General features: G+C 45.3%; 1 protein-coding gene across 1 annotated transcript in view; it reads right to left on the bottom strand.

Moving 5' to 3' along the window:
• Positions 1-17,961, bottom strand: part of ANO2 (anoctamin 2) — a 323,597-nt gene that overhangs the window by 75,577 nt on the left and 230,059 nt on the right. The window contains exon 16 of the mRNA XM_058559006.1: positions 8,588-8,783. Within this exon, the coding sequence (XP_058414989.1) occupies positions 8,588-8,783 (196 nt within the window). The remainder of the gene's footprint in view (positions 1-8,587; positions 8,784-17,961) is intronic.

The raw sequence follows: 17,961 nt of genomic DNA, 5'->3' as shown, positions 1-17,961 counted from the left end.
CTTTCCCTTCTCCTGGTTTCTGTCCCTGGGTTCTCAGAAAACCCAATAAAATGAGAAGAATGTATCGGACTTCTTTCATTTGACGCAATAAGAAGAATTGGAGAGAGGAGCGCTTTAGTTATTAACTGGAAAAATGAAAGAGAGTTGCTCATAGTTGCAGCTCAAATTTGGAAAGGAATTCTTGCCAGTTATATTCGACTATTATAAGTAGCAGTGTTACTAATAATAGTTTCACATAACTGGAATGAATTGTTCCACAAACTTGGGCTACGCCATGAATACATCTTCTTCATTATTGCAGCAGCCTCCCACCACCCTCTCTCCTTCCCAGACAGCATTTACAGTACTTTAAGCCAAGATCACTGAGGGACCCTCAGACAATTGTAGAATCCACTCTTGCCACACCCTCCTCTGGCCCCCAGATGGGGCAGCCGGGAGCCTCTTCCACCCCAATTGCCCAAGGCCACCCAGGGAGTAGGAGCTGGTGGCAGAGCAGGAATACAACCCAGGGGACCTCACTCTCAGGCCAGATTTCAAATTACCACCACTATGGTCTCCCCCTCAGGAAGGCATAGGTCCCAGCCCAGCCCACATGTATCCACATGTATCCTTGCTCTGGACGTATGTTCCTGAGCAGCCTCAGGCTGCAGTGAAGCCGGCCCCCCTCATCCCCGTGTTCTGAGCCAATACAGCCAGCACTCTGCACTCTAAAAACACACACTGTCCACGTTTGATGGAAAATTAGATCCACCCATGTATACCCAAAGTGTTCCTCTTTAAGGAACGTTTGTTGTCCTCGCAGCATTTGGTGCAGAGTTTTCCCCTCCTTTTTCTTTTTTTCCCTCTCTTCTCTCCTTGGTAGTAACATATTGCCTTTTGCTGAAGATAGTTTAGAACCAGATACAAAATTTGAGACTCAGGACTTCCTGGTGGCATTTCAATTCTTTTAAACATTTTTATTTTTTTTTTAATTTAATAAAGTGGGACCCCAAAGTCTGTGAATCTATGGCGGTCTCCTCATGCATGTGGGCCTAGGAGGCAGGTGACCATGCACTCAGAGCTTGCTGCCACTGAGTCTCCCTGCCTGTCGCCGGAGACCCCCAGCACTGACACTCACAGGGGTGGGTGCACTGCAAGTCTTCTGGAGCCTGTGCTGTGTTTTCTTTTGCTTTCCCAACACACTTAACATTTTCTCAGGAACAAGAACAGCTACACATTACCAGGCAGTGGAGTGTCATGGTCTTAGCAAGGACACTGAGGATAGATTCACTTACTAGCCATATGACCTTGAGCCTGTGACAAGCTCTCTGTGGCTCAGTCTTCTCATCTCTAAAACAGGAGTGCTAAGACTACCTATGCCCTTGGGGCTGTTTTAAGGATTAAATATACTGATATACATAAAGTGCTTAGAACAGTGCTTGGCACAGAGTGTGTATGTGTGTGTGCACACTCACACATACCACTATTAACCATGTGCCTTGATCAAGTTTCTAAACCTCTTCAGGCTTCTCCTAAGTAAAATAAAAGAAATGGCCAATTCCCAGGACTACTGTGAAAATTATGCTGGACAGTGTGTGTACAATGCCTGCCAGTGCCTTGTACATGGCGAGTGCTCAATAAAAATCAGGCCCTTTCCCCCATCCCTCCTTTTATTCACTTCCCTGCCCCCACTTCAGTAGCATCTGGGGCAGTGACACTCAGGAGTGGGATATCAGCAATATTTAAACAACTCACAAACAGCCATTTTCATAAGAATTGGAGACTTCAATTTGACACAATAATCATTTTTCAATTACCTGCAATAAGCCCAACCCCGTAACTAGGAGACGCTCAGTGGAGAGTGAAGAACGAGTTGCACAGCTCCACACACAGGCCAGCACTTGGCACACAGTTTTGAAACGGAGAAGAGGAGGAGGCAGTGGCTGCGGAGCTGGAGTTGGAGAATGATGCTGATCAAGACAAGCTGATGGCATCTTGATTATTCAGCCTAGAAGCCTGGAGTCAGCCCCGCCTCCTCCACTCTGCCTCTAGCTAGAATTCCCTAAAGCTAGAGTACGCACAGGACCCCCTTGAGGCCAAGCCTGACCCATGCCTATGTCATCATGATAAGACCCTACAGTTTTCAGGAACACTAGATAACCTGCTCCCCAATGTGTGGGCTCAGAGGCTCATTGCTTCAAAGACACAGTATATCCCTGTGCCCTGACCAAGGAGGAAGCTGCTATGGTCTGAATGTTTGTGTGCTCCACAAATTCATATGTTGAAAATCTAATGCCCAATGTGATGGTACTGGGAGATGGGGCCTTTGGGCAGTGCTTAGGTCATGTGGGTGGAGCCCTCATGAATGGATTAGTGCCCTTGTAAAAGAGTCTCCACAGAGCTCCCTAGCCCCTTCTGCCATGTGAGGACACAACGAGAAGTCTGTGACCCGGAAGAGGGCTTTCACCCAACCCTGCTGGCACCCTGATCTCAGACTTCTGGTCTCCAGAGCTGTGAGGAATAAATTTCTGCTGTTTATAAGCCACTCAGTCCATGGTATTTTCACATAGTAACCCAAACAGACTCGGACAGAAGCATGCCCTGAACTGGTCTGCCTGGTGACCTTTGCTGACTTGCCTCCTACCCTGGCCTCCTGCATATCTGAGCCCTGTCCTATGGGCCTGAGTATCTGGGGTCCTGATGTCTACCCAACTCCTGCTTACTTCCTATCCCAGGAACTGGATCCTTTCCCTATAACCACCACCTGTGACCACTTCAGGAATGAATGGGTCATGGGGATGAAGACAGTCCTTGCCCCACTCATTTGGTGAGATCCTCACAAACTTCACTTATTGATGCTTGCTGAACAGGGCTACACATTTTGTACAGTGTGCCTTGGCCAACAAGACTCCAAAGCTTCATTCACTTCCCTAGCAACCCCATGCCACCACCGCAGGATTCAGCCCAGTCCCTCCTCCACCAGTGCTGTGTAGCCTCCAGATTATAGCATGGCTTGAGCTCAAGCGCATGACTATTGTTATTATGACAGCTGAGGAGACAATTACTATCTTTATCTACCGCTGCTGAGCCAATCAGTCTCAAGGCATTTAAAAAATTCTGTCTTTTGTCCTAAATATTTGTGGCAAGAATGAACCTCAGATAGGCCTGGCGCCTGGGCCTGTTGAGGGATGCTCCTAGGAAATCAGTCTTCCATCACCCAGCCTTGCAGGGAACATTTGGGAACTTGTTGAGTTGTTTACACCAGCTGTTTGCACCTGGTAAGCAAAGCATGTAGTCACAGCCTCCTCACCCATTAGGAGACCTGGGGCGGCAAGCCAGATGGGTATTAAAACCCAGTGTGAGAAAGGAGAAGGAAGCCTGGCAGAACCTTCATTCCACTCAGTGGTATTATCCACAGCTTTACGTCCCTGTGGAGGCCTGGGGGACTCAGAAATCACACCTCTGCCTACAGGTATCCCGGTCACCCCCTGCTGTGTACGACCATCTCCGTTAGTGTGTATACTCTTTGCTATTAAGGCAAATTCAATTCTTCTGATAGCTTTCTCGCATCTTTCAGTCACTGTCCTACTGTGACAACTTTGCATTTGCCTTATTCATCTCAATATTTCCTCAAATCCTTTTGTAAGCAGGCAGAGTTGAAATAATGAATACATAAATACTCACTGTAGCCTCTACTGTGGCTTACAGGATGCCTAGGCTATGAGCATTCCATGGAAAAAAAATTTTTTGAATGCATGAATGAAGAGAGAGATATATTTCACCAATAATTGCATCTTGCAATTGCACACTTGGGCTATGGTCTACCATGAGGCAGGCACTGTGTAGGAGATAAAAAGAAACATAAGACAGAGTCGCTGTTCTCCAGGGCTTGGCACCCTGGTTGGAGCAAGTGGCAGAGACCTTTCCTGCTCACAGAATGTCTGTGCACTTCCACACAATTTTCCAACCTCTTCATAGTTAGGCTGGTTCTAGCCAGTGTGCTGTGACAGAAGTGATGGATGACACTTCCAGACGGAAGTGTTTCACAGTCTCTATGTGACCCGTCAGCGCTCTCTTCCCTTGACATGGCATCCATGTGGCCTCCACCTGTCTGGGTCCCTGAGCAACTGTGTGAAGCAGAAATTCCTGCTCCATCACACTAGACATGCAGTGTGAGCAAGAACATGTAAACAACTTCACGTTATGCAATTGAGATTGTAAGATTACTTTATTACCTTAGCATAGCCCCATCTATTCTAATACTGGGAAACACACACGCAAATACAGGAATGATGTAGCACAGGACACAATAGACTTCCACTGAGCAGAGTGGATAATCCCCTCCAAGCTTTCTCCCCCTTGCTGGCTTATAAGCCACCCTACCTGTGGTATTGGGTCCCCTCTACTTTTGCCCTTGCTGTTGCCTCTTCCTGTAGCCGTCCCTCCAGATCTCATTGGAGCTGGTGCCCTCCTGTCATTCAGGTTTCAGCTACAATGTTACCACCTCCATAAGCCTTTCCTGACCACCTGATCCGAAACGCACAACCCCTAGCCACTATCACATCACCCTGTTTTGCTTTCTCACCCTCTGTGAAGTGTTCTTGTTTATGGTCCTTCTTGCCCTGACTGAGGTATAAATACAAGGAGAGCAGGGACCGTGTCTTTCCCATTTACAGCTATGTGCCCTGAATTGTATCGGGCACAAAGCAGGCACTCAATCAACATGTGAGGGATGAAGAAAGGAACGAGTGATCTGTGCCCGGGAGTTCAGAAGCGGTGGGAGGAAACCCACTGAGGGCTGAGTGTCCAGAAAAGGATTCATGGGGGAGGCAGGCCTCAAGAGGTCCTTTAAAGGGAGTGTCGCTGGGGATGGTAATAGCAGTTACAGCAGCCTGAGTGAGGCACAGGGGTGGAACACACAGGGTGACATGCGGTGACCATGAGTTGGGTGAGTCAGTTGGGATGGAGGAGGACAGTGAGAAGATGGTTGAGAGCCTCAAGTGCTAGTTTATATCTGATCTCAGGGCAAAAGGAAGCTTTCTATAGGGGCTGAACAGGAGTGATACCCTCCCCCACTGCCAACCCAGCCTTGAGAAAGGCTTACTGGGTGGGGTTTTCAAGATAGAAGCCCATCAAAGAGGCTGAAGACAAGGGCATAGTCCTTAGGCTGTGACAACAGTCCAGACAGGGATGATGATCCATGGACAGGAAGGAGAAAATAGTTAAGGAAAAATTAATAAAACTTGGTTCAGAGAAGTTCCCTGTTTGCCCAATGCCACACAGCTGGGGGCAGGAGAGAGAAAGGAGCCAGGTCTAGGACTAGAAGTTTCTTTCCACTGAAACTTGAATTCAGTGTCCTTCTACTCTACAACAGTAACTCTCTGAGCCCTCTGGGAACACCCAGCCTAAGAGTGACCTGAGCAACAGGACAATTCCCACATGGGTTCCTGAGTGGAGACCCAATATACCACTTCAACCCAGACAGTAAGAAACTTACAGCAAAATAGCACAAAAGATATTTGCATTTTAGAGGTAGAGTTTGAGTTTGAACCTTAGTAAAATGAGAATATGATGCTTCCCTTCCTGATAACACATTAGTTTTCGTGAAGATGAAATGGGATAACAGATTTCTTTTTAATTTAAGAACTCTCTATGAGTACTACTGTTACAAAGAACAGAACGTGCTTGTTAGACTTTCATCTCCTCTCTAGAACACACACTTTCTTATAGTGCACTGCACATCCGTTTAACAGCCTGGAGGGGCCTGAACTTTTTGAGTGAGGGAGAAAGTGCTACCAGAAAGAGTAGATGAAGCTTCAAAGTATAGAAACTGCTTTATGGCCCAATGCAAGGAGAACTTGCCCAGCCTTGGGCTTGAGAGATGCCCACTAAATACGTGTTAATGAATTTTTGACTGTTGACTACATTATGTATCTTCTGTCTTTACTACTATGGAGCTGTGTAAGACAAGTGACATAAAGTAGCACAAACAGACAGCAAGAGGACATTTCTACATCATCTCTGATTCCCTGTCTCTCTTCCCCACTTCCTGCCCACACACTCAGCTCTACATCAGATCTTCATGCCCCTCTCTACTCTGTGGCATCCTATATCCTTGCTGGAGTAATTGTGCAAACATACAGGTCCCATCATATCACACTCTTCAAAACACCCTCAGTGGTGCTGGGTCAGGAGCCATTGAAGGGGATGGCGGACATTCCACTCCTGATGTTTCCCCGTGTGAACAGAGTGGGATTAACTGTAATGCCCTGCCTTGTCTCCCCCACCTTACTCATTTCTCCTCTTGGGTGAGACAAGGGGTGATAGCTCATATCCCCGGTGAGTCTGGAAGGGGACACTGCATCCTCGTCTACCCACTTCCTCTGCCCTTCCTTTGGGGAGCAGGTGTTCTTCTGTGCCCCTCCCCCATGCCCTAAACTTGCAGGGCTACCTTGTCCACTGCTGTCTGCTGTAGGGAGGGTAAGTCTGTATGGAACCCCAAATTAGGAAGCCTGTTTGGCTCTCCTGCAATCTGCTTCCTCCCACATAGCCTTTTTCAGCTTTAAAGTGAAATCTTGGCTTTTGTCTACACCTGCCTTTGCCTTATTTCTCAGCTGGTTCAGTAATCAGGCCAGGAAGATGGGTACTTTTTATTGGATGCCCCTTTGAATGCCAGCCAACACTTTTCCATTGTCTATAAAAATTAGCAGAGTCCTCAGCCTGGCATTCAAGGTCTTTGATGAAAAAAACAGGCATCGTCAACTCTCTGGGTCTGATCTCCCACTATGCTGTGCCCTGGACATGTCATGGACCCTCGAGCAGCCACCACAGTCAGCTCTCTGGCATCCTGGACACACTTCGAGGTTTCTTTCTTCCATATGCTGAGTTCTGCTCCTTCGGCTCCGCTGGCATTTAGGCCCACCAAAATCCCACCCATTGTACAAGCCCAGCCCATGTGCCATTTCTCTGTCTGCCTTTCCTGACCCGGAGGGAGCTGATTTCTCCACTCAGTGCTGTATATCTCAATCTGTTTCCTATGCCAGGAACCTTCTTCTCTTCCTGCCCACTCCCTCCTCCTCCTGCACGTGTCTGTCCAACTACCACTTATCTCTGAGCTCTCCAAGTGGACGCCTTCACCACGGAAGCCTGCCCTGAGCCCCCACCAGTGTTGGATGCTCCTCCTAAGTGCTTCCGTAGAATCCTGTGTACCACTGAATACACTGAAGTAACATTCTCTGCTTACTTTTCTCAAGAAACTTATGAAGGAACACAGATAATGCTTATAAATACATACACGCCTAAAGAGAGCAGAACTGCCACTCTCGATGGTAAATTGCTTATATCCACATAGAAACCAAAAGTAAACGCCCACTGAGAGTAGAGGCCAAGCCGGGAGAGGCACTGAACTGGAATCAGTGAAACCTTTCTGGAATTCTCTGCTCCTCCAGGTAGGGCTCTCTTGAACAGGGAGTTATCCTATCAACTGTCTAGCTTCTAACTGGCCAGTGAATTAAAGATGCATCACTGGGGCCGCCCCCATGGCTTAGCAGTTAAGTGCGTGCGCTCCGCTGCTCGGGCTCATGACCCGGGTTCGGATCCCGGGCGCGCACCAACGCACGGCTTCTCCGGCCATGCTGAGGCCGCATCCCACATACAGCAACTAGAAGGATGTGCAATTATGACATACAACTATCTATTGGGGCTTTGGGGAGAAAAAGGGGAAAAAAAAAGGAGGAGGATTGGCAATAGATGTTAGTTCAGGGCCGGTCCTCCTCAGCAAAAAGAGGATTGGCATGGATATTAGCTCAGGGCTGATCTTCTTCATGGGAAAAAAAAAAATTACTAGGGAAAAAATGCATCATTAACTTCTCTGGGGTTAGTGACAGGCTGGGACTCCCAGTCCCTAGATCCAGCAAGGGAAGGGGTGCATCTCGGCCACCCAGCGTAAATAAGAAGAGGAAAGGGTCTCGGCTGTAGCCTCCCCCGACTAATAAGCACAAATGCCACAAAGTGGTGTTCAGGCAACAGCAGGTAGCGGCTCAAATGACACGTCTGAATATTGAGGCCACCGCATTTTTCTCACTGGCTCAAAGTTTAGGAAGTCTGATATGCCTCTTTGAAGTCTGCTCAGTGCATGGGGAATGTGTGGATTTTCTGGACCTCTGACAACATGGGGACAGATAAGACCCTCAGGCTCAAGTATCAAGAGGCTTTTGCAACTTTATAGACACTGCTGGGAAAAAGAGGAAAGCTAAAATTCTGCAGTTTTTAACAGGCAGTGTTGAACCTGTTTTGCTTCTAGGTTTGGCTAAAAAGAACAGACCCTGTGGATTATCTTTAAGGGGTAGGGAGGCAATCGAGCTGGGCCAGAGGACTACCGATGGAGTATGTCACAAGAAGGATTTCTGCCTTGAGGGGAGGCCCCTGGCAGGTCCTACAAGTACATCACCCTGTACTTCCCCCTTTCTCCAATTAAAACGCACTGTACAAAGTATCTCCTTCCTGTCCCTGTTTTCATTTTGCTCTTTACCACTAAAAACCTTGCACACATTGAATTGACCACATTCAAGAAGGCGTATGGCAAGCACAGGATTCGGTGATGTGGTACCAATTTTGGTGAGCCACTTGGCCACGGCGCCATAGATCTCATCCAGGATGAGGATGACCACGAGGTTGATGATGACTGCCGTTGCTGTCACTGTTACCCGGACATTGGAGCGTGTGGCCTTGTTGAGAGACAGAGCAGCTGCAGTGGTGATCCGATACACAATGACCCCAAAGACAATCGAGAAGGTCAGGGCAATCTGTTCAGGAAAAACAGGGAAAGTCACACCTCAGTGGACAATTATTGAGCACCTAGTATTTGCTCAGCCAACAGTGCTATCTGCTACGTCATTTGGATTAATTTGGAGTCCACAGACGGGCAACAAAGGCACAGCAAACCCTCTGAACTTGCATGCAAATTCTGAGTGTGCATTTTCCAGGAGAGATTGACTGCCATTTTCTATCAGATTCTAAATGGCCTATAGCACACCAAAAACCTAAGGATGAAAACGCTGGATACTCTGGCATGTACAACCCACATGTGATTTCTTTCATTAGGGAGCTTTCAATCTACTGTGGAGATAAGATGAACTCCTATTAAACCATAGTAAAGAATAAGCGAGAATGAGTTATTAAGTGGCAAATGGAGACTGTAGTTGTTAAGGGAACTGAGAGTACAGAGGGGCAAGTAGATGTGGGTGGTCAGGGAATAGTGTGCAGAGCAAGTGCGATTTAAACTGGGCCTTCAACGAAAGGAAGTAGGGAGCCATTGAAGGTGTTTGAGCCGAGAAGGGGTGAGTTAGAGCTTAATGGGGTGGGTGTGGGAAGATGCCCAAAGGAGAAAAGAGGGGGAGAAATCAGAAATAAGATTTTTTGACTCGCAGTGCTCAGGGTGAATAAAATATCATTCTAAATTTCTCTACCAGGCAATTTGAAATGGAGGACTCAGATTTCTCATTTGGTGCAGAAATCTCTGGCTGCTGTGTTTAAAAGGAAAGTTTACCAGCCACTTGACCTCAATGGGCCCCCTCATTTCCTCTTTCTAGAACCTAAGAGTAATGAGGCGCTCTCCCAGGCAGCTCCCTCTCCTCTCCCATCACAGCCAAAGAAGGGCCATTTTCAGGAAGCACCAGGATGTTAGGAGGAGCAGAGCAAGGAGAAGGAACTGCCAGGTGTGTAATCCGCTCAGAGCAAAATTCTAATTTGTTTCAGTCAAGGGAAGTCTCTTTCTTAGAATTCTTTCTGCAAAGGACACTGTTCAGGTCATATTTCTTGTGGAGGCAGGGAATGGGGGGCAGCGCTGGCTGTGAAGTGCTAAGTGGAAAACATGGAGAGAAGAAAGGACAGGTAAAAAGGTTTCCTCTGAGAAAACAAACTGTCCCGGACTGCACATTCCCTCCCTGGACAGGAGAGGAAGAGAGGGGTGAGGGGAGGGGAGGGGATGGGGCTTTGGCTTGGGCAGTGCCTTGCAAGCAGTGTGAGTGACACTGGTGGGCTGCAAATGGAGAATAAGTTGCAGACATGTCAAGGTATGGGCGTCTTCGGGGTGCCTGGGGGTGCTGAAGCCTAGTGTGTAGTGGTGACAGCCTCAGTTGTTTCTCCCATGTGCTTTACAAATATTAGTGTTTGCTCTGTGGGCCATGGTGTGAAAAAGAAGCCCTTGGTAAGAAGGCAGGAAGGCAGTCCTCTGGGTAGAGGGAGGTTGTGTGTGCATGCGTATGTGCGTACATACATGTATGTCAGGGTGGAGGGGAGGTTAGATGGGAAAAACACTCTGTGGGAGGCCCCTCTTCTGGTGCAGGGTCAGGCGGGAGCAGCAGAAGCCCCAGCCTCCAGGACAAGGGAGGAACGACTCCCATGTAAGTGGGAAAACCTGGACATGACATCACCCTCTCCAACAATGTAGACATTTTCACTTCCTGCTCCTCTGGGATTGTCACTGCCAGACAGTAAGGGCCTGGAAAATGTGGTGTGAGATTCTTTTCTCCCAAAATCACTTTTGCAGTGAAGGCCAGTGATGGAAGTATCGATGAGGCAGGGGAGGCCAGGGCACTGAAGAGTGAGCATACATGTGTATTTGGGGTTGGGATGGGGGAATGACTGGGGAAAAACAACAATGGCAAAAACATCCTTTGCTTTAGGGTCCTGGGGGTGGGGCATGGAGGGACGAGTGGGGAGGAGATCAGCTTCTTTTCTCCTTCTCTAAGAGGCCCAGCTGTTCAACTGGGGAAGAAAGAACACTCTTCTTGCCACTCAGAGTATGATCCGGGGACTTGCTGCATCAGCTGGGAGCTTGATCAGAGTCTCAAGCATAACTCCAGACCTACTGACTCAGAACCTGCCCTTTAACAAGACTCCTATTCAAGCTGGAGACGCACTGCTCTACTCACTTAGGAAAGCCCTCTGCCCACCCTCCCTTCCACCCAGCCCCACCTCCAACATGCCTTCCCCAGCCCTCCGATGCTGTTCTTTGTGATCTGAACTTCTCTGGTCTTGATTTCCCATTCCGCTATAGAAATCAGGTTTTGAACTTCTCCTTCAGTGTTTCTCACAAGCACCTCCAGATTCACAATTTTCAAGCTGGAAAAGTGTGGAGAGCACCAACCCAGTCCCATGACCATTTTGCAGATGAGGGAACAGGTGTGGAAGGCGAAGTGATTTGTTCAAGGTCTCAAGGCCTGGACTACAACCCTAGTCTCCTGCATCATGGTAGGAATTAAAGAATTTTATCATTTAGGGATCATCCATGTCCAGGCTTTGATCTCATATAGTATAAGGAAACTGAGACCCAAGAAGCAGCAATCTGACTGGTCCAAGGTCTGGAGGGAACATGGCAAAGCTGAGATGCTAATGGTGTAACACCACCACCAACAACAGATAACCCATTTGTACCATCTCAATGTCATTATTCAATGTGTATCTTCACTAGCATTAATCTTTATAACAACCACGCAAGATATGCCTCTTATAGATGCGATTTAATGACATCCAGGATTTGAACCCTGCTCTATGGCTCCAAAGTCTACAATCCCATCTTGTCATTGGAACTCAGGTCTTTTGGCACTAAATCCAGTATTATTTTCACCACTTGTGGCTGCATTATTGATTTTGTTTATTAAACGCAACAAATATTTTCTAATCACTTATTGAGCAAACCACTGCACTGGGTATATTTCATGTTTGTGATCAGTCTCGCCCAACTAGGCCAAAAGTGGGGATTGGTCTTGTGCTGCATTCTATGCCTCATGCCATTTTTAAGAGATGCCTCATGCGTAGAACCTGTTTGGTAAAGATATGCTAATCCTCAGTTCTAGGCCATCTAGCTTCCCTGCACATGGTCACATTATCATGGCCCCTGTTACTTTTGGTGATTTAATCCTATAGCTTTACTTTTGAGTGTAGCCAAACTGCAATGGAAGCCAGGCGACAGAGTCCAGAGTCCTATATGACACCATGAGAGAGACAGGAAGGCGAGCTGGCCTGGTCCCTACCCTCCAGGACTCGCACTCTGAAGCGAAGTTGAGAAAACCATTGCATGCATATGACAACGATGAGCCCAGTAGCAGCTGGACAGTCACAGGCCTCAGTTCACCAGCTTCTGCTATGCTCTGAGCAGAGGGCAGGGGGGTTAGTCAGAGGAAACTCCACAGAAGCAGCTTTGGGACAGTTTTCTTCGGGAAACGCTTGGAAGAAAGAATAAGGAGGAGCAAGTAGAAATGAACAAGGCAGAAGCCACCTCTACTGAACCAGTGGGACAGTGCCCAGTCTAGGCCATGGCACATGATAGTAGCTCAATTCAAAAAAATGCACACACTAACAACTTTATCATGGACATAATAAGTTGTCTCTGGCATCTGCTTAGTTAATTTATTTTCTCATTCAGTCATTCAGAAAATATGTCTTGAGCACACTTCTAGGTGTCAGGGATATAAAAGTGAACAAAACAGACAGAAATTTCTGCCCTCGTAATGTGGATCTTCTGGTAGAGAAAGACAGACAATCAACTAATAAATAGATAAACTATATGGTGTGACAAATACTGTAGAAACAAATGAAGCAAAACAGGAGCACAGGGATAGGTTGCAATTTAAAACAGGGTGGTCAGGAAAGGGCTGAGTGAGAGGGTGCCATTTCAGCAAGGGCCTAAAGGAGGAAACAGGGGAGAGCACTTCAGGTAGAGGGGGCTGGAGCAGACTGAGAGAGGGGCAGAGATGCCGCTGGAGCGCAGACAGTGAGTGGACGAGAGGAGGGGTGGCCTGCAGCACAAGGATGTTGCTTCCTATACCTCATGAGATGTGAAGGTTTTAGAGAGCTTTGAGCAGATGAGTGACATGATTTGACCTAGATTTTAAAAATATCAGTAGTCTGTGATCTGTAGGGGGACGGTATAAAGGCAGGGAGCTCAGTTAGGAGGCTAGTGCAACAATCCAAGCGACGGAGGAGAGTTTCTGACGGTTGGTTCCCAATACACAAGTATAAGTAAATGATTGTTGGGGCATGGGAAGAAAGCTCAGGCACCTGGCTCTAGAGGAAGGACATTGCCTCTGATAATCCCCTCCCATACAAAAAGAAAACAAAAAGAGGATTAACTCAAAAAGGAAAGAAACTTTAGCTCAACACACTGGGTTGGATAAGAAAAAGAAAATTCCTCTTTGTCCTTGCTGGTCTGTCTCACAGGTGGAGAAGATGAACACAGCCCTGGGGCATTTCTTTGCTCTCATCATCCCATGAAAAATACCCCCAACTATCTGTCAGACTGGCATCCCTAGAACTCTCCTCAAGGCCATGGTCCTGGCATCTTCTGCCAAATCTGAGTCACAGGGGCTGGAGGAGGGAACAATATTCGACAGTAGGTGCCTTTGGCTTACTCTAATTCCATAACAAAAAACACTCTTTTATAAACACCACCCTGACCCTTTTATCTCACACTCCACACCTTGTTCTAGGGTAATGCCAACCCCTTTTCTTTAGAAGATTGATTTTTTTCAAAAAAAAAAAAAAAAAGAGGAAAAGTTAGTGCAAAATAAGGACTTTTTAAAATTAATAGGTAGAGGACTATATAATTTGTTGTCCAACCTGGAATACTTTTGAAAGTAAAAATGAGTGCTATTAGTAATTCTCTGTCAACAAGGTTAATCCAGGACTAGCCTAGAGCACCTGACTCTAAAGAGGTGACCTTTAAAGGGGGCTCAACCCCCTTCCTACCACTCTACTCCCAGCTCCTGTTCACACATTCCAGTCCTCACTACTTGATGGTTACAGTTGGAGGTACCCAGGCATAGTGAGATTTTCAGTTAGTTCTTGGTTCTGATGCAGAATCTCTCATTTGTATCACGATTTGGAGTTGGGTGGGGTTGGGAAAGAGAAGATAAAAGAAGAGATAATCATATATTATTTCTAAACAACACACAAAAAAATTTCCTACCCTCCAATTTAGCTTTAGGAGGTCTCAATGGAATTTAAAATAAAATCAGAACTCTGGGGAGATGACCCACCATTGACCCAGTTTTCAGTATTTGTCAATGGTGATGCAGTCATCTATTTGTTGTCGACAGTGAGAATGATGATGACACAAGTTCCTCTCAGACAGTAGATAAGCTTCTATTTTCAGTCCTCTCCTCCCCTGACCTATCAGTAGCATCTGACCCAACTGATCGCCCTCCCCTCCTGCAATACTTTCTTGGCTTCCAGGAATCCCCACCCTCCCCTGGCTGTTCCTTTTCAATCTTCCTTTTGGCTCCTCCTCATGCTCCCAAACTTTAACACTGCAGTGTCTTGAGGCTCAGTCCTTGGAGCTTTTCTCTTCTACTCTCACTTCCCTGGCGATCTCATACAGCCTCATGGCCTTAAATACCATCTATATCATCTGATTATGTCCCCAGCCTGGATGTCTCCTCTGAACTCCAGATTGATATCCATCATGAAGGCAACTCCAGAATTCCTCCCTATCTAAGTCAGGAATAACTCCAGCTTTTTGATGGCTCAGGACAAAAACCTTAGAGTCTTTCTTGACTTCTCTGTTTTACACCCCATGATGAAATTCTGTCAGGTCCACTTTCTCTCTGTGCGGTGCCACTTGCATTGATCTGACTCTTGGTTTTCTGTTTTGTGCCATTGATCTAATTATCTATTCCCACAACAATACCACATAGTCATACTTATTATTGTTTTATAATAAGTTTCTATTTGATAGAGCAGCATATCCCTCCTATTCCTCTTCAAGAGTGTCTTGACTGTGCTTAGCCTTTGCACTTCCATATAAATAGTCAAGAAGATGATATAAGAACGTTAGAATGTTATTGTTCCATTTATTGCCCACCCAAATTATATATTATTGTTGTGTATATTTTAATTCTATCCTATTTTTAACCTCATGAGACATCAACATTGTTGTCTTCACAGTCAAAGTTCATGTTGGTTTTCCCACATAATTATCACTTTTATTGCTCCTCATTCCTTCTTAAAACTATAGTTTTCCATATGGGATCACATCTAAAATACATTCTTAGAATTTCCTTTCATGAAAGATTCAGTTGGTGGCAAAGTTTCACTCTTTGTCTATAAATATCTTTATTTTATCCTCACGATATTTCTACATGACATTTTACCTGGGTATAGAATTCTGGGTTAGCAATCGTTTTCTTTCCAGCACATGAAGATAGTGTGTCACTGTATTCTGACTTCCAATTGCTGTGAGAAATTAACAGTCAATCTAACAGTCTCTTCATTGAAGGTAATTGGTCTTTTGATTTCTGAACATGTTTGAGATTTTTCTAGTGTCTTATATAGTCTATGATTTCACTGAGATGAATCTAGACGTAGATTTCATTTTTTCTGCTTGGGTTTCATTGGTGTTCTTCCATCTGTGGATTGGAATTCTGTAGTGGATTAGGAAACCATCAGTCATTATATCTCATTCATTAACTATTCTCTTTCCTCTTTTTCCATCAGTGCAATTAAATATATGTTAAATCTTCTCACTCTATTTTAATTTCTCTTCTGCATTTCCACCTTTTGCCTTTCTATGCTGCATTATGGATAATTCCTCTAACCTGTGTTGCAGTTCACAAATTATCTCTTCAGCTGTGTCTAATTTGCTATTATACCTATCCATTGTTGTATATATATTTATTATAACACATATTTTATATATATTCATTATAATATATTATATATATTCTTTATAATATGTATTATATATTCAATTCTAGCAGATTTATTGGTGTGTTTTCAAATCTTTTAAATAGTTTCTTATTCTTTGCAGATATTCTCAAGCTGAATGTTTTAAGCTGCGACTAATATTTCCAATATCTTTAGTCTTTGCTGTCTATTTCCACTGGTTCTTTCTCATGGTGCTTTAGCTTCTTGTGTAATTGGTTATTTTTTACTGTTATTTTCTCTTCATTGTCCTTGAAAAATTCTTTTGGAGGACTTTTTGAAGTCTAACATAAGTATGGCTTCCTAGAGAGAGAATTTGTATTTGCTTCTGTTGCGCACCTGGAAGCACTACAGTCCTGGACTAAGTCCACACCCTGAGGTTCCCTGGTCCTCTTATGTGATAAGCCTGGCTGTAAATCCACAATGGGGATTGCCCAGGGCCACTTCTCAGCGACAGGCTTTTGTTTCTCTTTTCCTCCCTGCTCTACTTAGAACATAACAATTTTCTCTGCAGTCGCATAAGTAGGGAGGGGGTGGGTTTCGTTCTATTTCCTCTTTATTCTGAGAGTGTAGCCCTTTAGAATTCCAACTTAATTTGGTGAGGACTTCCTGTTAGAATCTCTACTTTGAGCCAGCCATACCCCCTAATCTCTATCCTCTTTGCCCCATAAAACCACCAAAACCAAAGCCCAAGTTTGCCTAGATGGCAAAATGTCCTAAAGGTAGAAGCAGAATTAGTGTCCAGGTCTTTGGTTCCTTGATTCCCATTTTCCCTTAGAGTTTAGCCTTGTATTCCTTACTATCCCGTAAGCCCTCCAAGGCTTTAAGAAGACTGAAAAATACATTATCCAATATTGCTTTGTTATTTTCAGCAAGTTGGGATGTTACAAATATCCTAATCTACCACTACTGGAGATAGAAGTCTATGTTACTTACCTATTTTCTTATTTATTTACATATTTTGTATCTGTAAACTCCTTAAGGGAGGGATTATTTTGTTTTATTTTCTGCTCTATCCCCAGTGCCTAAGAATAGTGTCAAGCACATAGTTAGCACCCATTAAATATTTCTTGAATGAATGAATAAACTCTTTGACAACAATGTGCATATTGTGGGAGGCTTCAAAGTGCTAAATTAAACTTTATGTCATTCAAGGTTAACACATTGCAATTCGCCACATATTCTTGCATAAATTCTACATGCCTTGCTCTTGTTAAGCAATGAGAAGTTAACAAACATAGACTTCTAAGCTTTGGCAAGGCACCCATCACCTCCGCACTTCATCTACAAAAGGAGGAGTCAAATTAGATGCTTCCCTCACTTTTAAATTTCTGAGACCAGGACATAGTTCCTGTCCTCAGTGGTTATGATGGCAATAATAATGGCAATAATAACCTCAGGCTGAGGTTAGAGTTACCTCTAGCCAGTAGGTCCAGAAAATTATTATGATTTCAGTCTCAATTTTTGGAATAAGCAATCCGTCCTCCACTCTGCAACTAATGTGTGACCCTGTTTAGAAATACAATAAGGACACAACTCTCCTTTGTAAAACAGAAGCTCCAGTCTTGAATCCTGGAAGGAGTCTACCCATAAAAAGGAGGCAGATGTCTTAGTGACCCAAGTTTAGTCTTCTGAGAGGACTGAGTCTTCAGTTACAGTTAGAACCTCAGTCTTCAGTTACTGTTAGCTCACCCATCCTGTGTCCCAAGAATGAGCTGCTGCTACTTTATGGATCTGACTCAAAAATGAATCACAGACTCCTTCCTCACCTTCCCTGACACAGCTGAGACCATCTGGGCCTTTCAAAAAGGCCCTCCCAAACTCTAAAGGAAATAAACACAGTAACTATAGGGAAGCTGAAGAATCAGGCTTACAGAGCCCAGGCTGGCCATCTCCTGTGGCTTCCAGACTCTGTTCTATTCCACAAACTGTTAGAGAGAGCCAGCTCACACCCCAAACAGGCTTCACAATTCTGCACCCATCTTACCTGATTACCTCTTCCAAGGTTTTGGTCTGTCTCAATGTGGAAGGCACCGTCTCACAACCCACCCCCTGGAAGTTCCAACTTCAAACATCTGTGGTCAAGGCTGTGAAGATAGAACCCCCTTTTGCCCTCTTCTTTCTGGAAAAATAGAAGCCCCTTCTATACCACTGCAGACCACTGATCCCTCCCAGGTCTGGCTTTCTGTCTGAGGCGATCATCTTCTCTTGTTCAGGTGACTGACACCAGCAATGGCCCCACTATCAGATAAGATCCTGCCCCTCTATGTAGGGCTGTGG

This window comes from Diceros bicornis, chromosome 17 (genome assembly GCF_020826845.1).
Source record: "Diceros bicornis minor isolate mBicDic1 chromosome 17, mDicBic1.mat.cur, whole genome shotgun sequence".
Classification (NCBI taxonomy): Eukaryota; Metazoa; Chordata; class Mammalia; order Perissodactyla; family Rhinocerotidae; genus Diceros; species Diceros bicornis.
The sequence above is the reverse complement of the archived record's forward strand: the minus strand, read 5'-3'. Positions and strand labels throughout refer to the sequence as shown.